Source organism: Harpegnathos saltator, unplaced genomic scaffold (assembly GCF_003227715.2).
Source record: "Harpegnathos saltator strain DR-91 unplaced genomic scaffold, Hsal_v8.6 scaffold63, whole genome shotgun sequence".
NCBI lineage: Eukaryota > Metazoa > Arthropoda > Insecta > Hymenoptera > Formicidae > Harpegnathos > Harpegnathos saltator.
In genome coordinates, this window is record NW_020230460.1 from 724,083 (window position 1) to 742,500 (window position 18,418).

An 18,418-nucleotide genomic window follows, 5' to 3' on the forward strand; every position below is an offset into this window, starting at 1 on the left:
TGAAAGGATAATTGCAAAAAGTTATATATACAAGTGCCTTTCTTGTTGTTTTATTACAAACTAGCATGATAATATATAAAAGAATACATAAGATTGGAATTATTACTAGAATAAAACAAGTTCAACAGAGACATTCCATCACAAGATTTTAATTTGCAATATTGTACTGTATATTAAATATCTGGCAATTAGTCAAAACAAGTATCGATGCATAAATTTAAGCTAGGCATATCTTCTATTATTAATGTTTTATTTATAAATAATTAATAAGTATTATTTCTCTAAAGGGGCGTAATTGAGCAGTTTTTCAATCAAATCCACATGTCCAAGCAACATCCTGCGACAGCAATACCTTTTCAGGCCCAGTGCATCCAGAGCATCTCTGCAATGCACAAAAATTTTCGATTATATATCACATTTGATTTTTATTTCTTGCAATCTTGTCACGTTTATACTAATTCCAAAATAAAGAAAGAAATGATCGTAGAGAAATAAGGCGATATGATAAAAAAAAAAGTCAATAATAACGTTAGTGGGCTGAATTTGAGGTTAAGAATCGGAATTAATTGTAAAAATATTACCCTTCCGTGTATTCGGCTTGAAGAAGTCCCAAATACGCCTCCCATTTGTTACCGATCACTTTCCCACAAGTGAAACAACGCACGGGGATGATCATTGTGATATTTGCAAATTTATATCTCTCTCAAGACTAATCGCAACCAACGAGGGAGATGATACCAGATGATACTAAAGACTGTCAGTCAGAGTATTTGTTATAAATGGATTTTGGAAGGCTACGGCCTAGTCCATATGCCAATCTAGTATAACCTTTATATATAATTGACCGTTAGGAGATCTTAAAATATATTTATAATAGGAATGTAGAACGTAAAAATACCAGAATAAAGACAAAAACAACAAACACGCTGTTTATGTTTCATGTACTAAAAGTAATGCGTATTCTGTTGCTATGGAACCACATCCAACAGCCATGGTAGCCAACAAAAGACTACTAGTCAGGTGTGCAAACTCACTCTTGTAAAAAATAGTGTGTTTTTAGCGCCATCTGCAGTAAAGCCGAAGCAAACTATGCTCAAAATAGAGTAATAATTGCGCATGCGCAGTTCATCCTTTGATTCAATTGGTCTATTTTTTTAGCTACACTGCTGAACTGGTGCAATAAGTTAGAGTGAGACAATTATATTTTTTCTCGCTCTGAAAGTTGGCTAGAGAATAAAGCCAGCGGCACACGGTCTTGTTTCGTGCTGGATTGCTGCTGGATGAAAATACTGCGTTCTGATTAGTACATTTCCGAAGATGAATGGAAATGCACCAATCAGAACGCAGTATTTTCATTCAGCAAGCAAACCAGCACGAAAACAAGCACTGTGTGCCGCTGGCTTAAGATGTCCGTAGATGGTCAATTTTTTAAGGCTTTGAAGGCTCGTCTACAATAGCTGTAAGAGTAAAGCCCTAAACACAATGTCAGGCAACAGGCAATAAGAATAAAAATAGACCAATCACAATAGATTATTCTTGTAATAGCCGATTGTGATTGGTCTATTTTTATTCTTATTGCCTGTTGCCTGGCATTGTGTTTAGGGCTTAAGGCTGTAAGGCTGTAACGTAAGCTGTCAGCGAATGAAAATATTTCATTTCGTGTCTTGCAACCTTACAGCCTTACTCTTACAGCTGATGTAGACGAGCCTTAAAGTTTACTACACCTATTATAGATTCAGTTTTAAGAAACTGATCATTGGCCGCGTTCAGTAGATTCAACAGTTGGACAACATTACTAGATTTTCCACCGAATCTCGCTCCTGATTGGTAAATACTTCTAGGTCTATGAAGAATCTAAAAGAATGCTCCAATCACAGACAATAATCACTAAGCGCTCACTGATCACTTTGTTCTACTGAACGCGGCCATTGGCTGCATTCAGCAGACTCAACAGTTGGATAATATTACTAGATTTTCCATTGAATCTCGCTCCTGATTGGTAAATACTTCTGGATCTATGAAGAATCCAAAAGAATGCTCCAATCATAGACAATAATCACTAAGCGCTCTCTGATCACTTTGTTCTACTGAACGCGGCCATTGGCTGCATTCAGCAGACTCAACAGTTGGACAACATTATTAGATTTTCCACTGAATCTCGCTCCTGATTGATAAATTTTTCTGGGTCTATGAAGAATCTGAAAGAATGCTCCAATCACAGACAATAATCACTAAGCGCTCACTGATCATTTTGTTCTACTGAACGCAGCCAATCACAGACAATGTTAAGAAGAATATTCGACTACAATTGATCAGTTTCCTAAAACTTAAATCATCTATTAGGCGAGACTTAAAGGTCTGGAAACTTAAGTATTAAGACATTAGCAGTAAAGAGATTGACTAAGTAAAATCAATTATTTTTCTCATAGCCCAAAAATATCCAACACTGTGATTGGTTAATTTGCTTACTGAGTACTGTTATATTGGTTAAAATATGAAGTTCGAAATAGTGAGTTTTTGCAATACCGTTTCTAAAGCGGCACACGGTGCTTGTTTTCGTGCTGGATTGCTTGCTGGATGAAAATACTGCGTTCTGATTAGTGCATTTCCATCCATCTTCAGAAATGTGCCAATCAGAATACAGTATTTTCATCCAACAAGCAATCCAGCACGAAAACAAGCACCGTGTGCCGCTGGCTTTAGATGCGATAAACGTAAATCGTGAACGTTATTTGTTCAGAAATAATGTCGCAATGTACGTGACCAATAGCATTCACGATCAACGTTTACCGTATCTGAAAGACGGTATTGCAAAAACTCCCTATTGCAAACACGCCCTAGTAACAAAATGGTAGAGAAACGGAAAAAGCAAATGGTGAGGGTTAACCAATCGGAGCAATTCTGTTCCGTTGTTCTTGCTTCCCAATGGAACAACGGAATAGAATTGCTCCGATTGGTTAACCTTCACCATTTCCTTTTCCCTTTCTTTTCCGGGTCCGAATTGTTGAAAAATGTTACATACGATTTTTCATGAATGTCACTAGATTGATGTCACAATTCACAGCCAATTAAATTGCTCCATTGATGAAATATCGTATACGATATTTTTCACAAATGTTTGGAAAGGGTCCCATTCCGCTATTTTGAACTGCATATGTCCGTACTCGTAGGCCCAGTTCCACAACTTGCTTTAAACTCCGTTTAAAGTAAGTTGTAGAACTGGGCCTAAATCTGCTTACGTCGTACTGCTTACGTTTCTTATTCTTAAAAATGAAGTTCTCTTATTGTGCTACACTCGGTGCTACAACTACTCACATTTCATGAGCTCTTGAATGTGATTGGTGAATATTTTCGGATTCTATCCAAGGTTGATTTTCGATTGCTTCAAGAAAAATAAGCATATCCAAACCATTTTGAAACCCAATCATATAATACTTCCGGTATAGGGTTCGAATTAGGATAAGTAGGGGGCGTCTATCTTTTCAATTTGTCCAAGAGACCAATGCGAAGAAGAATACAAAAGCTTTTTCTTTCCGTTTTCTCAGAAGAACATTATACGTCGCAGGGAGACTATGGAAGCGTAAGAGCCGTTGAAAGGATCAAGGTAAATTTCTCTTTAGTAATTTATTACAGTATACAGCCATTATTTCTCATTGCTTGATTTTATATTTAAATAAATAATATCAACTCATAAAATAAATTGTATTCATCTGTTTATAAGTATCATATAAGGATCATCGGAGGACGTAACATTCCAGATTACAACATACATTGAATAGCACATGAAATAGGAAAATGACTTCGAAAAAAAATAAGCAGTTCAAAGCGCAGCAGAGAAAGAAAGTGAAAAATGCAAATGGATATAAGAAAAATACAAACACGTTAGAGGTAATGATGGTTAATCTTCGTAATTTAATTTCGTAATTTCGGAGAAATGTTGCGTCATCAGGAGACAGCATGCAGTATAAAATTCGAATGTTTGCGCGTGGAACTGTGTTGGTAACTAGTCTGAAGTCTAGGTGAAGATCGATAGATTTTTATTAGCGACTTTCACCTAGATTGAGACAAAAAGATGTGATAATTTGTAACACGTGGTTTACACGGAATATGTTTGACGCGAATCTTACGTCGCCAAGCTTGTCGACGAAATACAGCATACCACCTTCCCAGGCATAACAAAAAATCACGATGACTGATAAACAGCCCCGAGTGTTTCCACGGTGAGGGGAAGGGAGAGGGTGGCATGTGCGCGACACATGTGTTCGATGCAACGCATCGAACTTCGAACTTGGCGATCCCGTGGGCTAAGGAATAGGGGGGAACGGAGCACAAGCTGTAACGAGGTAACACATCCGCGGGGGAGGGAGGGGAAGCATATACGTTTCTCCTATTGCGATCCACTTAACGCTTCAATGTATTTGTAGCGTCAAATAGACCGCAGCCTCAAAATAAGATTTAAACCGATGTTTACCTCAGATCTTATATTTTAATATAATTACCTTAAGTTCACTTTTAGACGTACGGATAGCTTTATTGGCCAGGAAGTATCTGAGAATAAATTTAAGACCATCTTAATTATGAAACTTACATAAAAATATCGCTCATAAAATTATAAAAAATCATATTATATATTATTTTACATTCAACATTTTTATTTAGTACGTTTTAATAAATAAAAGTAAAGTAAATGACAATATAATGAATCTAAACATTTCTAAATATTTTAAAATTTCTAATTTGTAATTATTTAAATATTTAGATATTTTATCTCATATACTTCGTCATTGGACACGCTGGCACACACTATACACTTGACCATTTTGCTATAAAATATTAATTTTCATGATTTATGTACACCTAACCTAACTTATATATACCTAACTTTTCTTAGTCACACTACATTTCACAGACACGTATCTATGTGTGACTGGTAGACACCGATACGGCGGGAAGCTATTCCCACCGCTCTGTCTGAGTTTACACCTCTCTTGCCCATATAATGCTTTTAGACTCTGTCTCTCTATTCCTTAATCCATGGGCGATCCAAGCTACTTATGATATAATGTAACATCGAGTTTCCTGCTGCGCATGTAAATACGCAGGACTCACGTGTATGGAATATTTTCTCCTCCAAGATCGCCATAAGCGAGGGAAATTATATTTACCACGCTCGAGGGTGCGAAGGGCCTCTTGTGCCTCTCGTCGATCGGAATGAAAAAGACGCAACTTCTCTCTTTCTCTCTCTCCCTCCCTCCCTCACTCTCTCTCTCACTCAGGTTACATTTCGAAAAAAATATGGCGAGACCCGTAGTAAAATGGCGTGGGTTCCTCTCTCTTTTCCCCTCGCCGTCGGCGATCCGACCGTTTCAAACCGTCGCGCTTGGAGCTAACGTCCGCCATTCTCCTACGCATCCAGAAACAGCCGTCGCAGGACAGCTGCGATCGAAGGACCGACGCGGCTGGCGGGAGCGCGCGCTTTTGCGAGAAGCGCGACGAAGATGGAAAGCTAGGCGGCAGCAGGGGTGAAGAGGAGACGGCAACGGCGACGCACGATACGGCACAGAGCATACAACAGACGAGCCAAGAGGAGGCCAGTGGAGGGGGAGAGAGAAGCAGCACCGTAAACACGCACGAAAGCACAAGCGACCGAGGCGGAGTAAACGAAGCGGACTGCGATTCCACTTTGGTCTGCCGAATGGAAGAATGTATTATTGAGCGAGCGGACAGCAACCTTTCTCCGATACCAAGTGTAAGAATTTTCATAGATACTGCGGATCGAGGGAGGGGGGGAGGGGGGTAAAAGAACGACACGGCGGTGGCGACTGCTCCGTCTGTTGGTTTGTCCATTTGGTTGTCCGTCCATCCGTTTGTCTGTTTGTCCGTCCGTCCGTTTATTCGACGGCGACGGCGACGGCGACGGCGGCAGCGAGACGGCTAGTCGCGGTGTTTCCGCGCCGTTGCGTCGCCGGCCAATGCAACACGACACGACGCGACGCGACGCGACCCAGAGCAAAGCATCGTGACGCTATGCGACGCGACGGCGGCGGACGGTGACAGCGCGAATTGGTTATGTCGACGTACCCGCTCGTGTACCAGCTCGTGGCTCTCGCTCGCTCGCTTGCGCGCGTTCCGAGCGCGTTCGCGCGTCTCTACCTCGCGCTGACCTACGTGCTCTCGCCGCCCGCCGCGCGCTTTCCCGTCAGTCTGTTGTCAAAATCAGCTGCCATTGCTGCTTTGGCGCTTTTCCCTTCCCTTTATTTTCGTTCGGCCATTCTGGCCCTCGCGTTCCGAGCCCTCGTCGCGTCGTGCTCGCTCGCGGTTCTCTCGGTGAGATGTTCCGTCGCGTCACGAATCTCGGTTCTTGATTGTCGCTACGTACGCGTACGCTTGTGTTCCGATTGAAAGATCACGGGTGATTCTGTCAAGAATCGGCAATCGCGGATTGTTGCACGAGCGCGGCTTATTGCCAGGCTGCGATTGTTCACGGTGCAACGGTGCTCCGTCGGATTTGCGACATGACATGTATATTTCCGGTGGTTTCTTTGAGAAAAGGAAAAATAGATCTCATTAAGTAAAGTCGCGAGTATTATATATTTTTGCACCGTTGTATCTCGGTTGTTGTAGTAGAGAGTCTAACAAGGAAAGTCATCGAGAGAAACAAAGCGTTGATCAAATGGACGTTAATACGTAGTTGAAACCGCGTGCAGTTGAATTAATGTATAATTGTACAATTTTGAGAATATCTTAATTCACGGTGTTATAAGATATGTTGCAGAGTGAGATAGCACAGATTCCAATTTATATCTATGAAATAGAGAAAGGAAAGTACCAAAGTAGTGTACACCTTGACGAGGAAGGTGCGTGTATTTATCTAAAGACAATACAGAAAGCAAGGGTCAAAGATAAGAAGGAAGGGAGTCAATGCAGTGGTTGAGGAAGCGATGGACCCATCGTTGTTTGTTGCTTACACTCCTCAAACAAACGGAGTTCCATCGGAGTCCAAGCTTGCTACCTACATGGTTGCTCATCACTCTTACATTAGCGAGCAAGAGCTACTTTCCGATAATCTCAAATAAACTACTCTTTTCCCCTTTGTTGCAGAATCGTCAGAGTCCTAGCACAGGATTGAGCACAAATTCGGTAACCAAGCATTTGTGCGATCTTTCATTGGACTCACAAAAGAAGGTAACTGCCAGCCCCGAATTTGTGCCAGGAAGAGGCCTTACAGGTAGCAATAGCAGCTCGCCGAATCTCTTTAACAATTCCTACACGCACTCTCAGGAGAATGTAGGTGGCACTATGTACTTTTATGTGGGAAATGCTACCACTAGCACCGTCACAGGCGAGGATGGGAGCGAGGCGGTAAACCTCATTCAGCCAGCTTATACCTCTGTTATGTATACAGAAGCTTATGCACAATCTATATATAGACACAATTATGCGCAAGCTCTGTATGCATACAATTTATATTCATACTATGCGACCAAGGTGCAAATTTTTTTTATATCTTTTTTTCATATCTCTATATCGATACGACCAATGACAAATGAGTTTAACATTCGTTTTGAATCTAGAGACAAATTTAGTAACATGTGCTCTTTGTTTTTATTTCACTCCATTAGATTGGACAGGTAGGAGCAGGACAGATCGGTTATGTCTATCCGGGTACACCCTCGCATCTGCAACCGGTGAAAGCCCCAAAACCACCTTCGTCTAACAATTCCTCCGCTCCCTCTACACCACCCCCTCAAGCTGCCCCTAGCTTCTTTGTGAGCGAAAGTCTACGATTGGACATCTTGCAAAAGAATGCGTTGACACTAGCACAGCCTGACATAGTACGATTTCCCGACTTACCTAACGAGGTTGACAATTATCACGAGTTATGCCCGCTGGAGCCGATTCATAAGCCTGCCTCAACAGTGCTCGGGTATCAAACTTCCACCTATAAGGCCACAAATATCAAGAACGGCACCCGATACTGTCTGCGTCGTATACACGGTGAGTCCCAATCTTGCTCTTGCAGAATCTGATTGTACATCATACGTTATGTCGCTAACTTGAATATTCGTCGGGCTCTCTGCTTTCAGATTTTCGACTTGCCAATACGAAGTGCACGGTAGTGGTTGACATGTGGAAGCGTCTGTCGCATACGAATCTGGTTCAGTTGAGGGAGGTCTTCACTACTAAAGCGTTCGGTGATCATTGTCTGTATTCATTAGTTACGTTGTCTCGCGCACACGTCGCCTCGCGTCAATCTCACCGACTTCTGTTTTCCTTTTCAGCCATGGTTTTCGTATACGACTATCATCCCACATCGGAAACTTTATTAAACAAGCATTTCGCGTCTACTGAATTGAACGGTTATACCGATCCATTCTCGTCGGATCCCAACGGCCATCGGCCCTATAGTCACACGAAGAACACTATTCTGAGGCAACAACACACTAGCATGTTACCGGAGAGTGTTATTTGGAGCTATATCATTCAACTCACTGCCGCATTTCGTGTTATCCATGCTGCTGGTTAGTATCGCTTCCTCGTTACGCGTCTCCAGGAGCAACGAGCGTCCCTTACCGCACCAAGTGGACCAACTTTGCACATTAATACGTCGTTCCGCTGGATTTACTTTTAATTTTTAACCGTTTTAATTTAAACCGTTCACGACTGCGTTTGTAGCTCAGTGTCTCATGGGCATGCGCTTTCACAGGCTTGGCATACAGATGCTTAGATCCCACCAAAGTACTACTTACATCGCGGACGCGACTTCGCCTGAGTTGCGTCGCCATTCCGGACGTGGTCACTCTCGATGGAAACGCTGCGAACCCGCTCGCGCTCGTTCCGCATTACCAACAGGAGGATCTGGTAGCGCTCGGCAAGTTGGTTCTAGCGCTAGCATGTCGGAGTCTTATCGCCGTCCATCGCGACAATATGTCAGCCTCCATCGACCTCATCACACGTTCCTACTCAGCCGACCTTCGAAATCTCATTCTGTACGTAGGAATTTACGTAGGATTCTTTCTCATTGAGCTCGAGGAGTGCTCCTTCTAGATTTGCATCTGTTGATTTGGATCCACAACGCATTCATGTGACGGAGAGAATGTTAATTTTCAGGTACTTGCTGTCGAGTCAAGACCGTCGCAGGACCGTCACGGATCTCATGCCAATGATCGGTGCGCGATTTTACACGCAGCTGGACGCTGCCCAGTTACGATCGGACGTTCTGGAGAACGAACTTGCCAAGGAACTGGAGAACGGGAGACTATTTAGATTGTTGGTCAAGTTGGCGACCATTAACGAAAGGCCGGAGCTCAGCATGGATCCCACGTGGGCTGAGACAGGCGATCGCTACATGCTCAAATTGTTTAGGGACTATGTGTTTCATCAAGTAACAGCTGATGGTAGACCCTGGTTGGATATGGCGCATGTTGTAGCTTGTTTGAACAAACTCGACTCGGGCTCGTCGGACAAGGTAAATGAAGCAAAGAGAAAAAAAAAGAACTCTCGACAATTTTTCCACATGTGTGTGTTAACGTATCAAATGATTTCAGATATGTCTCATGTCTCGAGATGAACAGTGTGTTCTAGTTGTGAGTTACGTAGAGCTACGGCAAAATCTGGATCAGTCATTCGCAGAACTGGTACAAGCAACAAAGGATGCTGTCTAAGGTTCAGAGGGCTTTTCGAAACGTTCCTCTGGACGAGGTCCGACTCGTACTCCGAACCATAAATGTGATATCACAACTTAGCGGTACTATCATTTTAATTTTTACGGAGATAATGGAGAGTGAGAGAATATTGTCAAATTGTGTTTGGTGGTAAGAAATAACGCGCAACCTGGTTCTTTTGTATACATAATTTTGATCGTCGAATCAATTAGGTACGCGAAGCGCATGGCACATGCGTTGCATTTAGAATGTAAGGCGTTAAGAACCCTCGGGTGTTTAAGTCTAGGGGATCTATAGATCCTCAAATCTTTTTGGGTTATTGGATTTTCCAGTTCGGATCTTAGGATCTTTAGACCTCGGAGACCACCGTACGCGCTGTGAAACGGGGTCGATTGATCTCCGGATTTTAGAGTCCTTGCATCGTTGAGCTTTGAAGTCTTCCGAATCATCGGATCTTCGCGGCCCTGACGATTCGGAATCTTCAAACTCCTCTATCTATCGATCCTCGGATCTTTGGAGTTCTGATCTCTTGGGAGTTTGAAACGCGCTAAGGGAATCATGTGATGTTTTGGTGGCGATTTCGCTGGCGATTGGGCTCGCTCTTTAAGCCCAATTTACGGTACTACAAAATTGTACACAACTTAATGCAATGATTTCTTGAGAAATCTTAAGGAGAGAAAGAAAAACACCTAAACACGCTCGGTGTCTAGGATAGAAATCTTAGTTTCTAGGATACAGTTGGTAAGCATTAATTTTGAAATAAATGTTTATTTTTGAAAGCAATCCTAATTAACGCTGTGATTATTTGCTTCCTGCCGACGACATGATTCTAGCTTTTCCATATCCTCTTCCGGGCGTGATGTCTCCTCGAACAAAATTGGCTCAACATGTACGATCTCACACACACGTACTCTGAACACGAACTCTGATCGCGACTCTCTTATCACCCGCTAGCGTTGTCCGAGTTGACGCTTATCGGCATCGCTTTTCCCACGATATCCAACGCCTCGGGCGATTAGCGATCCAGACGCGATTTTGGAACGTCCTGTACGATTCTCTCTCTTTCTCGGCGAATTCTCTATCTCTATTTAACCAATCGCCCCTTTCTCTTCCTCTAGGAGGGATGATCACCATGACGACGGCGATGAGAGTGGCGGTCCACGGCGACGGAAGGGGAAGATCGACGACGGAGCGGGGAGGATATGCGTGGTGCCTGAGGGATGTCGGACTCGCGCGACCGACCGACCGACCGAAGGAGGGAAGCAGGGCGGGAGGGGGATGACTCCGGTCGCGGCAGTGCCAGTGGCAGCAGCAACACGTAGTAGTAGTCGACGGCATCGCAACGTCGAGGCATCGCACGAGAGCGAGAGATATATATCCGCTGTTTCGTCGCGCCGCTGGTCATCGCTCGCGGTGCACGCAGCCGCATCACGTACAGAGGGAACAAGCGGATTGCCCTTCGTTCGCAGAGCGTCCTCGAGAGCGTGTGCAACGTAGCGTCGTCTTCGTAGCCGTATACGGACCCGAGCAGGAAGCGCGTCTGGAAGCCGATCGTGCGTGCGTTTCATCGTCATCCCTATAGCAGCAGGTGAGTCTCGCGAGAGGGAGAGAGAGAGAAAAAGAAAAAGAAAAATAAAGAGAGAAAAAGAGAGAGAGAGAGAGAGAGAGAGAGAGAGAGACAGAGCGAGCGAAAGAGAAAGGGGGAGAGAGAGAGAGAGGGAGAGAGAGAGAGAGAGAGGGAGGGAGGGAAAGAGGGCAAGAGAAAGAGAGAAGAAACGCCGCCGTCGCCACCGCCGCCCGCTCACCCTCTCGCCCTCCTGCCCGGCGCTGATCGATTTTCCTTGCGCGCGAGCGGAGCGGAGGCAGACCCGCCCCTGAATCTCGTCATTCTCTCCGAAAGACGCGGAGATCGGCGTGGATTTTTTGCGCTCCTTTGCGCGAGCCGCCGACGGCTTGCCAACAACGACAGCAGCAGCTATCCACCGGCGATCGGTCGGTCGGTCGGTCGGTCCGGGTGGCCGAGGAGGAGGACGCGAAGACGAGGCGCCGGGACCGAAGCGCCTCCAGCTTTTCCAGCGTGCGCGCGTGTCTCTTGGCGACGGGGACGATCGATGGCTCCTTTCGTTCCGCTCGCGCTTTCTCTCTCTCTCTCTCTCTCTCTCTCTCTCTCTCTCTCTCTCTCTCTCTCTCTCAGTCGCGGGCTCTCTTTATCTTCGCCGATTCGGCCCTTCGACTACGGCTGGCCCCCGGGGGGTACGTTGCCCGTGGGGTCTTCAGACGCGGTCGCTTTCCTTCTTTTATAGCGTTCCTCGCTGAAAGCGAACGTCGCAGGAGGGGGGGGGAGAGACGCGGTTGTGATAACGAGGAGAGGGGGGAGGGGGACATCCATTGCAGCACGGAGGCTGTATTTTAGAGACTCGACGGTATATCGATGGACGCTATCTCGATGAGCGCCGAGAACGACAGAGCCTTCTCCTCCATGTCGCAGGCGATTGAAGGCGAGGGGAGGCTCGTCCAAGGACGACACTCGACGGTGGCAGCGGGAGAGGAGTTTTTCCGCGGCGCGAGATCTTGCGCTCTCGCTTGCACTCGTTTTCTAGTTTTTCCTTCCCTTGCCCCCTGCCCCCTCCCCCGTGATTTTCTCAATGTCAGATTCACGGAGGTAATAACATGGCTCGACGAAGACGAAGACCTCCCGCGTATCACTCACTCACGCACGCACGCACGCACGCACGCACGCACGCACGCACGCACGCACGCACGCACGCACGCACGCACGCACGCACGCACGCACGCACGCACGCACGCACGCACGCACGCACGCACGCACGCACGCACGCACGCACGCACGCACGCACGCACGCACGCACGCACGCACGCACGCACGCACGCACGCACGCACGCACGCACGCACGCACGCACGCACGCACGCACGCACGCACGCACGCACGCACGCACGCACGCACGCACGCACGCACGCACGCACGCACGCACGCACGCACGCACGCACGCACGCACGCACCCGCACGCACGACGCACGCACGTACGTGCGCGCACGAAGGCGGCAAGATTCCGGTGAACAATTCCCGGACAACGAGAGCGCAGGCCGACGAGAGCGAAATAATAAATGCCTAATTCGTCTTCGTTACTTTCTGCCACCGCGTGGGTCTGCTCGGAGCGCGACAGGAGGAGGTTTTTTAAGGACCGCAAACGGCGGCGTCGGCGGCGGCGGCGTCGGCGGCGGTAGACACGCCGTAACCTTTTAACCCCTCATTTTCGAGCTATTTATAAGTACGCTGCGTTTGCGCCGAGCGCAATTGCGCCGAGAGGCCGAAAGCTAGCGAGAGCTGGCTACTAGCTGGCTCGTTTCTAGACTCGATGCGTCTAGTTTCTTGCACCTCGTAGGATCCCCGAGGTCTCGTTAATTATCGCTCCGCTCGGCCATGTGGAGGCGATCCGTAATCGGAGCAAGCGGTACGGCGGAGGAGATGTTAAATCGGATGCTGCGGGGATGAACGAGCGCGTAACGAGAAGCGTTCCCGGCGAATGATAAATTACTTTTGTACGAGTCCACGACGCGGCGACCTGCGGAGCCATTGTTGACGACGACGACGACGGCCAGCCGGCAAGAGAAGACGGAGGAAAGGTCGAAGGGCGGTTTATTTATGTAACTTGATATTTCCGTCTTGCGTCGTCTGGCGTCGATTTAGAAAGTCACTCGGTCCTTTTTTACGAGACGACAAATCGGCCGCGGGGGTGACGGCGTAACGCCGCGCGACAGTATGTAAAAGTTGGCGGAATCACAGCAGAGTGCTTTCCCGCCCCCGCCCCCCCTCTCGCCCTCTCCGCTCCCGCTCCGGTGAGTTTAAAACAATCGAAGTCCCAAGTTCTGTCGAGTTGCGAACTTCCTCACGAGGGGGAGGATTCCGGCAGAACAACAGTGCTTCTTCAGCCTTCCTCCCTCCCTCCTTTTCTCTCTCTCTCCCTCTTTCTCTTTCCCCTCCCTCGGCGGTGCGGCAAAGAGTTTCGAAAAAGAGGAATCCACAGGAATTGGCATCTCGTCTCGCGCAGGCACGTGGCACGCGCCGACGGAGGATGAAAATTTGACGTCGAGCAGGGAATTGGAGCGGCGCCGACGCCGGGACGGCACTTCGAGGTCCTCGCGTTGCACCGCAACGCAAAGGTGTGCGCCGACGCTCCTCCGGCGCGCGTGTGCGTCTTAAATGACGATATAACAAAGGCGACGTGAATCACGCTTCTGGGACGTTTGTTTCGCTTTAATTCATGCCGTCAGCCTTTTAGCCCGACACCGTGCGCGCTCGCTCGCTCGCGTCGTGCTTTATCTACGTGCTTATTTTTCTCTATTGATAAATTACGCTGAACGCTTACGTTCTTACGCGCTCTCTGCTCAGAATAGTTTTATATTTTTAACGTGCGCGATATTTCGCCAGCAATACGGCCGGCTTCTCGGCCGTGTGAGACGCTTTTTCTTTATTATCTATATCGTCCTCCGCTCCCTCTCGACTCCTCTGCCCCCCCTCTCTCTCTCTCTCTCTCCCTCCCTCTCGTGGCATGAAAAAATTGACCAAATAAATCTTGTTTACCAATACGGGCGCGCCGAAGATAGGAGAGATAAGCGGGCCGTGTTTATCTCGAGCTCTTTAATTTTCAACGTCGGACGTATCTGCGCGTCCTCGTTTCGCAGCCGCGCCGCGTCGAAGAGAGAAGAGGTCGTTGAAAAATAAAAATTCACTTTTTCAGCGCGCGAGGGTGTGAGAACAAGAGAAAGAGAACGAGAGAGAGAGAAAGAGGGGGGGGAGAAAGAGAGAAAGAGAGAGATCGTCGCCGTCTGCGCGCGAAAATCGACTTCGGGAGAGCGAGCGTCCGCGTGAGAAACGAGCAAAAAGAGGCGAGAGACCCGCGGCAAGTCGAGCGAGCGGAGCGCGCGCGAGGACTTTCGTGAGACCAGCGTATATCTGGACATCGGGCAACGTCCCCTCGCTCGGATTATGTCGGCTCTGAGCGTGTCTCCGCCGGTTCTACGGACACATATTATCTGCTTTGCTGCCTGATATCTCTGTCCCTCTTTCTCTCCTAGGCTCTCTCTCTCTCTCTCTCTCTCTCTCTCTCGTCTCTTTTCTCCTCTTCCCTCCCCATCCCTCTCTCTCTCTCTCTCTCGCTCGCGCGCTCCGCCTGCGCTTTCTCACCTTCTCCCTCGTCCGCACGTTCCTCCGCGTCGCGACGTTTCAACAAGATCGACGGCGCAACTTCGACGAGGCAACGTCCGCTCGCGTCCGTCTCACCCGCGTCCGGCGTATCCGACGCGACGATAATTTCGTCAATTCCCGTCAATCCCGGCCGGCCGCGGACGATTTTCCCCGCGATCGCGCTCGGACACGAGCCGAGCGGGAGGGAATTCAGAGCTCTCTCTCTCTCTCTCCCTCTCTCGCGCGCGCGCGCGCGTTGCATGCGCGAGACGGGAGGAGAGTAGGCGGCCGCCGATATTGCCCCGTTGTGGTCTAGGAAGATTGGACGAGTGCTGATTGTTTCAATGCCGACTAATGGAGAGAATGACCGTAAGGACACGCACTGCGTGCACGCTGCGTGCGACGCGGCGCGCGAAACGGCCGGCCCCCGTTGTCGGTTCCCCGGGTTCCTCTTATTCTGCACGAGAAAGAGAGAGAGAGAGAGAGAGGGAGGGAGGGAGGGAGGGAGGGAGGCAGCGCCCGCTCTTTCGTGCGTCGATGCAAGCCGAGGCGAAGATTTGGATCTCCGCTGGCGCTCCCGCAGCCGCGTTCCACGTCGTGTCCCCTTGGACCCGAACTTTAATCCCTCCCCCTCCCGCATGCCGGGGCTCTCGCGTCGCCTCTCTGCTGGCCGACTCTCCTCTGATCCTCCGGGCTCCTCCAGACGGAATCTTGGGACTCCCGCTTGGGATCTTCGGGGCTTTCAAGTTCTCGAGCTTGCCCTCGGGGCTCGGCGCCTTTGAATTTTGAATGCGCGAGCTCGGAGAGGAGATTCGGCGAGCTCGCCTCGCTTCGCCTCGGCCCGGCTGAGATTATTCGGCGCTTGTTTATTCGCGCGCACCGGCGACGACGGCGATGCGACGGGGAGCAGGTCCCGTCGGCGCTGCGACGAAAGTCTCGGCTACCGAGAGAGAATTTTCCCCGTTCCTCCCTCCCTCCCTCCGCGCCCACCTCCGCGGCACCACCTTCAACCTCCGGACCTCGATCGCTTCGGCCGCGATACGCCGGCCGACTTATCGCCGGTGATTAATTAGCACCGCGGCCTTGGTGGATCCGCGCGCGTCTCGTCTCGTCTCGTCTCGTTGGCGCGCAAAGCGATGAGCGTCGATCTAAGAAAAGACCTTGGGCCGATCGTTTGTGCATGTGCATGTCGCGCTCCTCCTCCGATAAATCAATCCTCCAGCTTCCGCGCGCTGGACCGGGCAGCCTCGGCCGCTACGAGTCGGCCGTCTTTCGACACCGGTGTCGACGGGGTTCGTTCTTTGAGAAGAGAACCTCGGGGACTCTCCCTCTTTCCTTCTCTCTGATGCTCTCGGAATATTTTTCCCCGTGCTTGCAGTGTGTCAAGGGCGGTTTCGCCGGGGGGCTCTCTCTGCCTTTCGTCCATCGCATCCGAGAGGAATGCAACGTCCGATTCCGGCCTCGTCGCCGGACTCCACTGCGGCAGCTGCGGCGCGTTGGAGTGCGCGTTATCGAAACCGACGAGGAGTCCACGCAACTCTATCACGGAAACGCAGGAGAGATTATTGGAACGAGGGCGACGCTCGATGCATCGCGCGCGCGGACGTTTTCGAGAGAGAGAGAGAGAGAGAGAGAGAGAGAGAGACAGGGGGAGGGAGGGGAAGCGGGAGGATCACAAAACGGCGACGGCGACGATGTAAAATTTCAGAGTGCCCGGGCTGCTTGCTCGACGACCCTCTTGTCCCTCGTCCGGGTTCGGCTCTCCGGTGACTTTGTTCGCAGCGCGACGGTAAAGCGGGAGCGATCGCGCACGGCTGCAGTTAATTATCCTTTGCGGCTCTCGTTAAGAGCCACTTGTCACCGACTCGCGCGCACGAGCGCGCGCGCGCGAGCAAGCGAGCGCGGCGGCGCTCGTCAACTCGGAGCTCGAGATAATCGCAATGAATCTTAACGAGAGCGGAGCGCATCGCCCCGAAAAGTTTAATAACCGCGCGCGTTAACGAACGCCAGCTGGGATTCCGCGAAATTCAACGTCGACGACGTCGCGACGCTCGGCCTTTGTGCCCCCGTCTGCTCCCCCCCCTCTTTCTCTCTCTCTCGTCTCTTCATCTACCTCCCTCTACGGCCGTCGCGTCGTCGCGCCGTGCGAATCGTGAATTATCGGCGATGACGGACCGTTTTAATCAAGATTGACGGGCCGTTTTAATTAACGTCGACGCCGTTGCTGTCGTCCTCGTCGTCGTCATCGTCGTCATCATCGTCGTCGTCGTCGTCGCGTGATATCCGGGCCTCGCGAAAATTGGAGCTCAAACTCGGTATTTTTTTGCGTGTAAAGAGGATCGGAGGAGAGAGAGAGAGAGAGAGAGAGAGAGAGAGGAGGGAAGGAAGAAAAATAAGCGCGCGCCGCTGCGCGAAACTTATCGCAAGGCACTCAGCGATTCGGCGGTTCTCGTTGATTCTCCCAATTTCCCCCCTGCCCCCCCCTTTCTCTCTCTCTCATTCCCTTCGGCACAATACTCGATGCATCGGTCGCGCGCAAAAGAGGCTCGCTGCTGCACGGTCGCCGTTATCGCTGAATCAACGTATTAATTACCCGTCTGAAAAACTCGCGCCAATTAAAGACTCGCGATAATTGTGCGATTATCGAATTGCACGACGACCGTTATAACGACGCATTCTCGTTCGCATCGATTGCGCGTCGCTGAAACGCGCCCGAGCTATCGGCGCGGCAACGGCAGCGTCTCGCTGATAAGATAAAGGGGGGAGGATCTATCCAGGAAAGAAGATAAATCCCGTATCGACCGGGCGAATCAGCTCTCGGGTCTGAATTATAAGTTCATTACGCTCCCCTTATACGGGCAATCTTACACATTTTGATTGCGTATCATGCGATATGCATGTGCGCGTCATCAATCTGTCGGCTCCATCAGCGGCCGTTGAAGGATATTTCCCGGCCAATGCGCGCCTAACAACCCGGCCGTTCGGATCGCGCTTCGCGCGTGAGGAATCGAAACGACTCTAATTAAGGGCGGATCTTTAACGAGGCATCCTCCTCTTTTTTCTGCCGGCAGAATGAAACTGTGCTGGAGCCTGCTTCTCGCGGCCATCGCCCTATCTATGATCCTTACGACCGCACGAGCGGAAAATGATGGACTGTGGGAGGAGGACGACAAGGAGGTCCTCGTACGGACGGTGCGCGGCACTAACGAGAGAAGTGAGTTCCCCTTTTTGCAATTAATCCGTTACCTTTTTTGTGATCGCGATGTTACCTCGAGCCGAACGCGCTCCGCGAACCGGCTGGCTGCTTCGTTCAGTCTACGTGTGTGTGTGTGTGTGTGTGTGTGTGTATGTGTATGTGTGTGTGTGTGTGTGTGTGTGCTTATCAACATGGTATATCTGTGGACGATGCAATTAAGTCGCTCCTCGTCGTCTCGAAAAGTTTCTCTCTATTCACTTGATCGACGTTACGTCCAATTGTTTCTATTGACGTTTCGCATCTGGCTGACGCAGCATCCAGCAGCTCCTCGTCGTGCAGATACGTGAAGG

General features: G+C 49.3%; 3 protein-coding genes across 8 annotated transcripts in view; 2 read left to right on the forward strand and 1 right to left on the reverse strand.

The window, feature by feature from the left end:
- Window positions 1-34: 34 nt before the first annotated feature.
- Window positions 35-941, reverse strand: Rpb10 (DNA-directed RNA polymerases I, II, and III subunit Rpb10). Its single transcript, XM_011151706.3, has 2 exons — window positions 582-941; window positions 35-382 (listed from the first exon to the last, which is right to left on the reverse strand). Exons 1-2 carry the CDS (start codon window positions 674-676, stop codon window positions 274-276), a joined length of 204 nt encoding a protein of 67 aa, XP_011150008.1. The 5' UTR covers window positions 677-941; the 3' UTR covers window positions 35-273.
- Window positions 942-3,757: 2,816 nt separating this feature from the next.
- PAN3 (Poly(A) specific ribonuclease subunit PAN3) lies at window positions 3,758-9,845 on the forward strand. 6 transcript variants are annotated; one of them, XM_025304620.1, is made up of 9 exons: window positions 3,758-3,888; window positions 5,417-5,749; window positions 7,102-7,488; window positions 7,623-7,998; window positions 8,088-8,204; window positions 8,283-8,522; window positions 8,708-8,990; window positions 9,112-9,469; window positions 9,549-9,845. In XM_025304620.1, the coding sequence occupies exons 1-9, from the start codon at window positions 3,796-3,798 to the stop codon at window positions 9,663-9,665; spliced, it is 2,304 nt and encodes a 767-aa protein (XP_025160405.1). In that variant the 5' UTR covers window positions 3,758-3,795; the 3' UTR covers window positions 9,666-9,845. The 6 variants fall into 6 exon arrangements, with proteins under 6 accessions (XP_025160405.1, XP_011150062.2, XP_011150054.2 ...); XM_011151760.3 differs by having other exon boundaries at window positions 3,766-3,888; window positions 7,102-7,362; XM_011151752.3 differs by lacking the exon at window positions 3,758-3,888 and adding an exon at window positions 6,765-7,019 and having other exon boundaries at window positions 5,574-5,749.
- A 1,113-nt stretch (window positions 9,846-10,958) lies between these two features.
- The window catches only part of LOC105189566 (uncharacterized), a 10,078-nt gene continuing 2,618 nt past the window's right edge, over window positions 10,959-18,418 (forward strand). Inside the window, exons 1-3 of the mRNA XM_011151774.3 lie at window positions 10,959-11,253; window positions 17,944-18,086; window positions 18,383-18,418. The exon at window positions 18,383-18,418 is cut by the window's right edge and continues 114 nt beyond it. Coding sequence (XP_011150076.1) covers window positions 17,945-18,086; window positions 18,383-18,418 — 178 coding nt within the window. The 5' untranslated portion in view covers window positions 10,959-11,253; window position 17,944. The remainder of the gene's footprint in view (window positions 11,254-17,943; window positions 18,087-18,382) is intronic.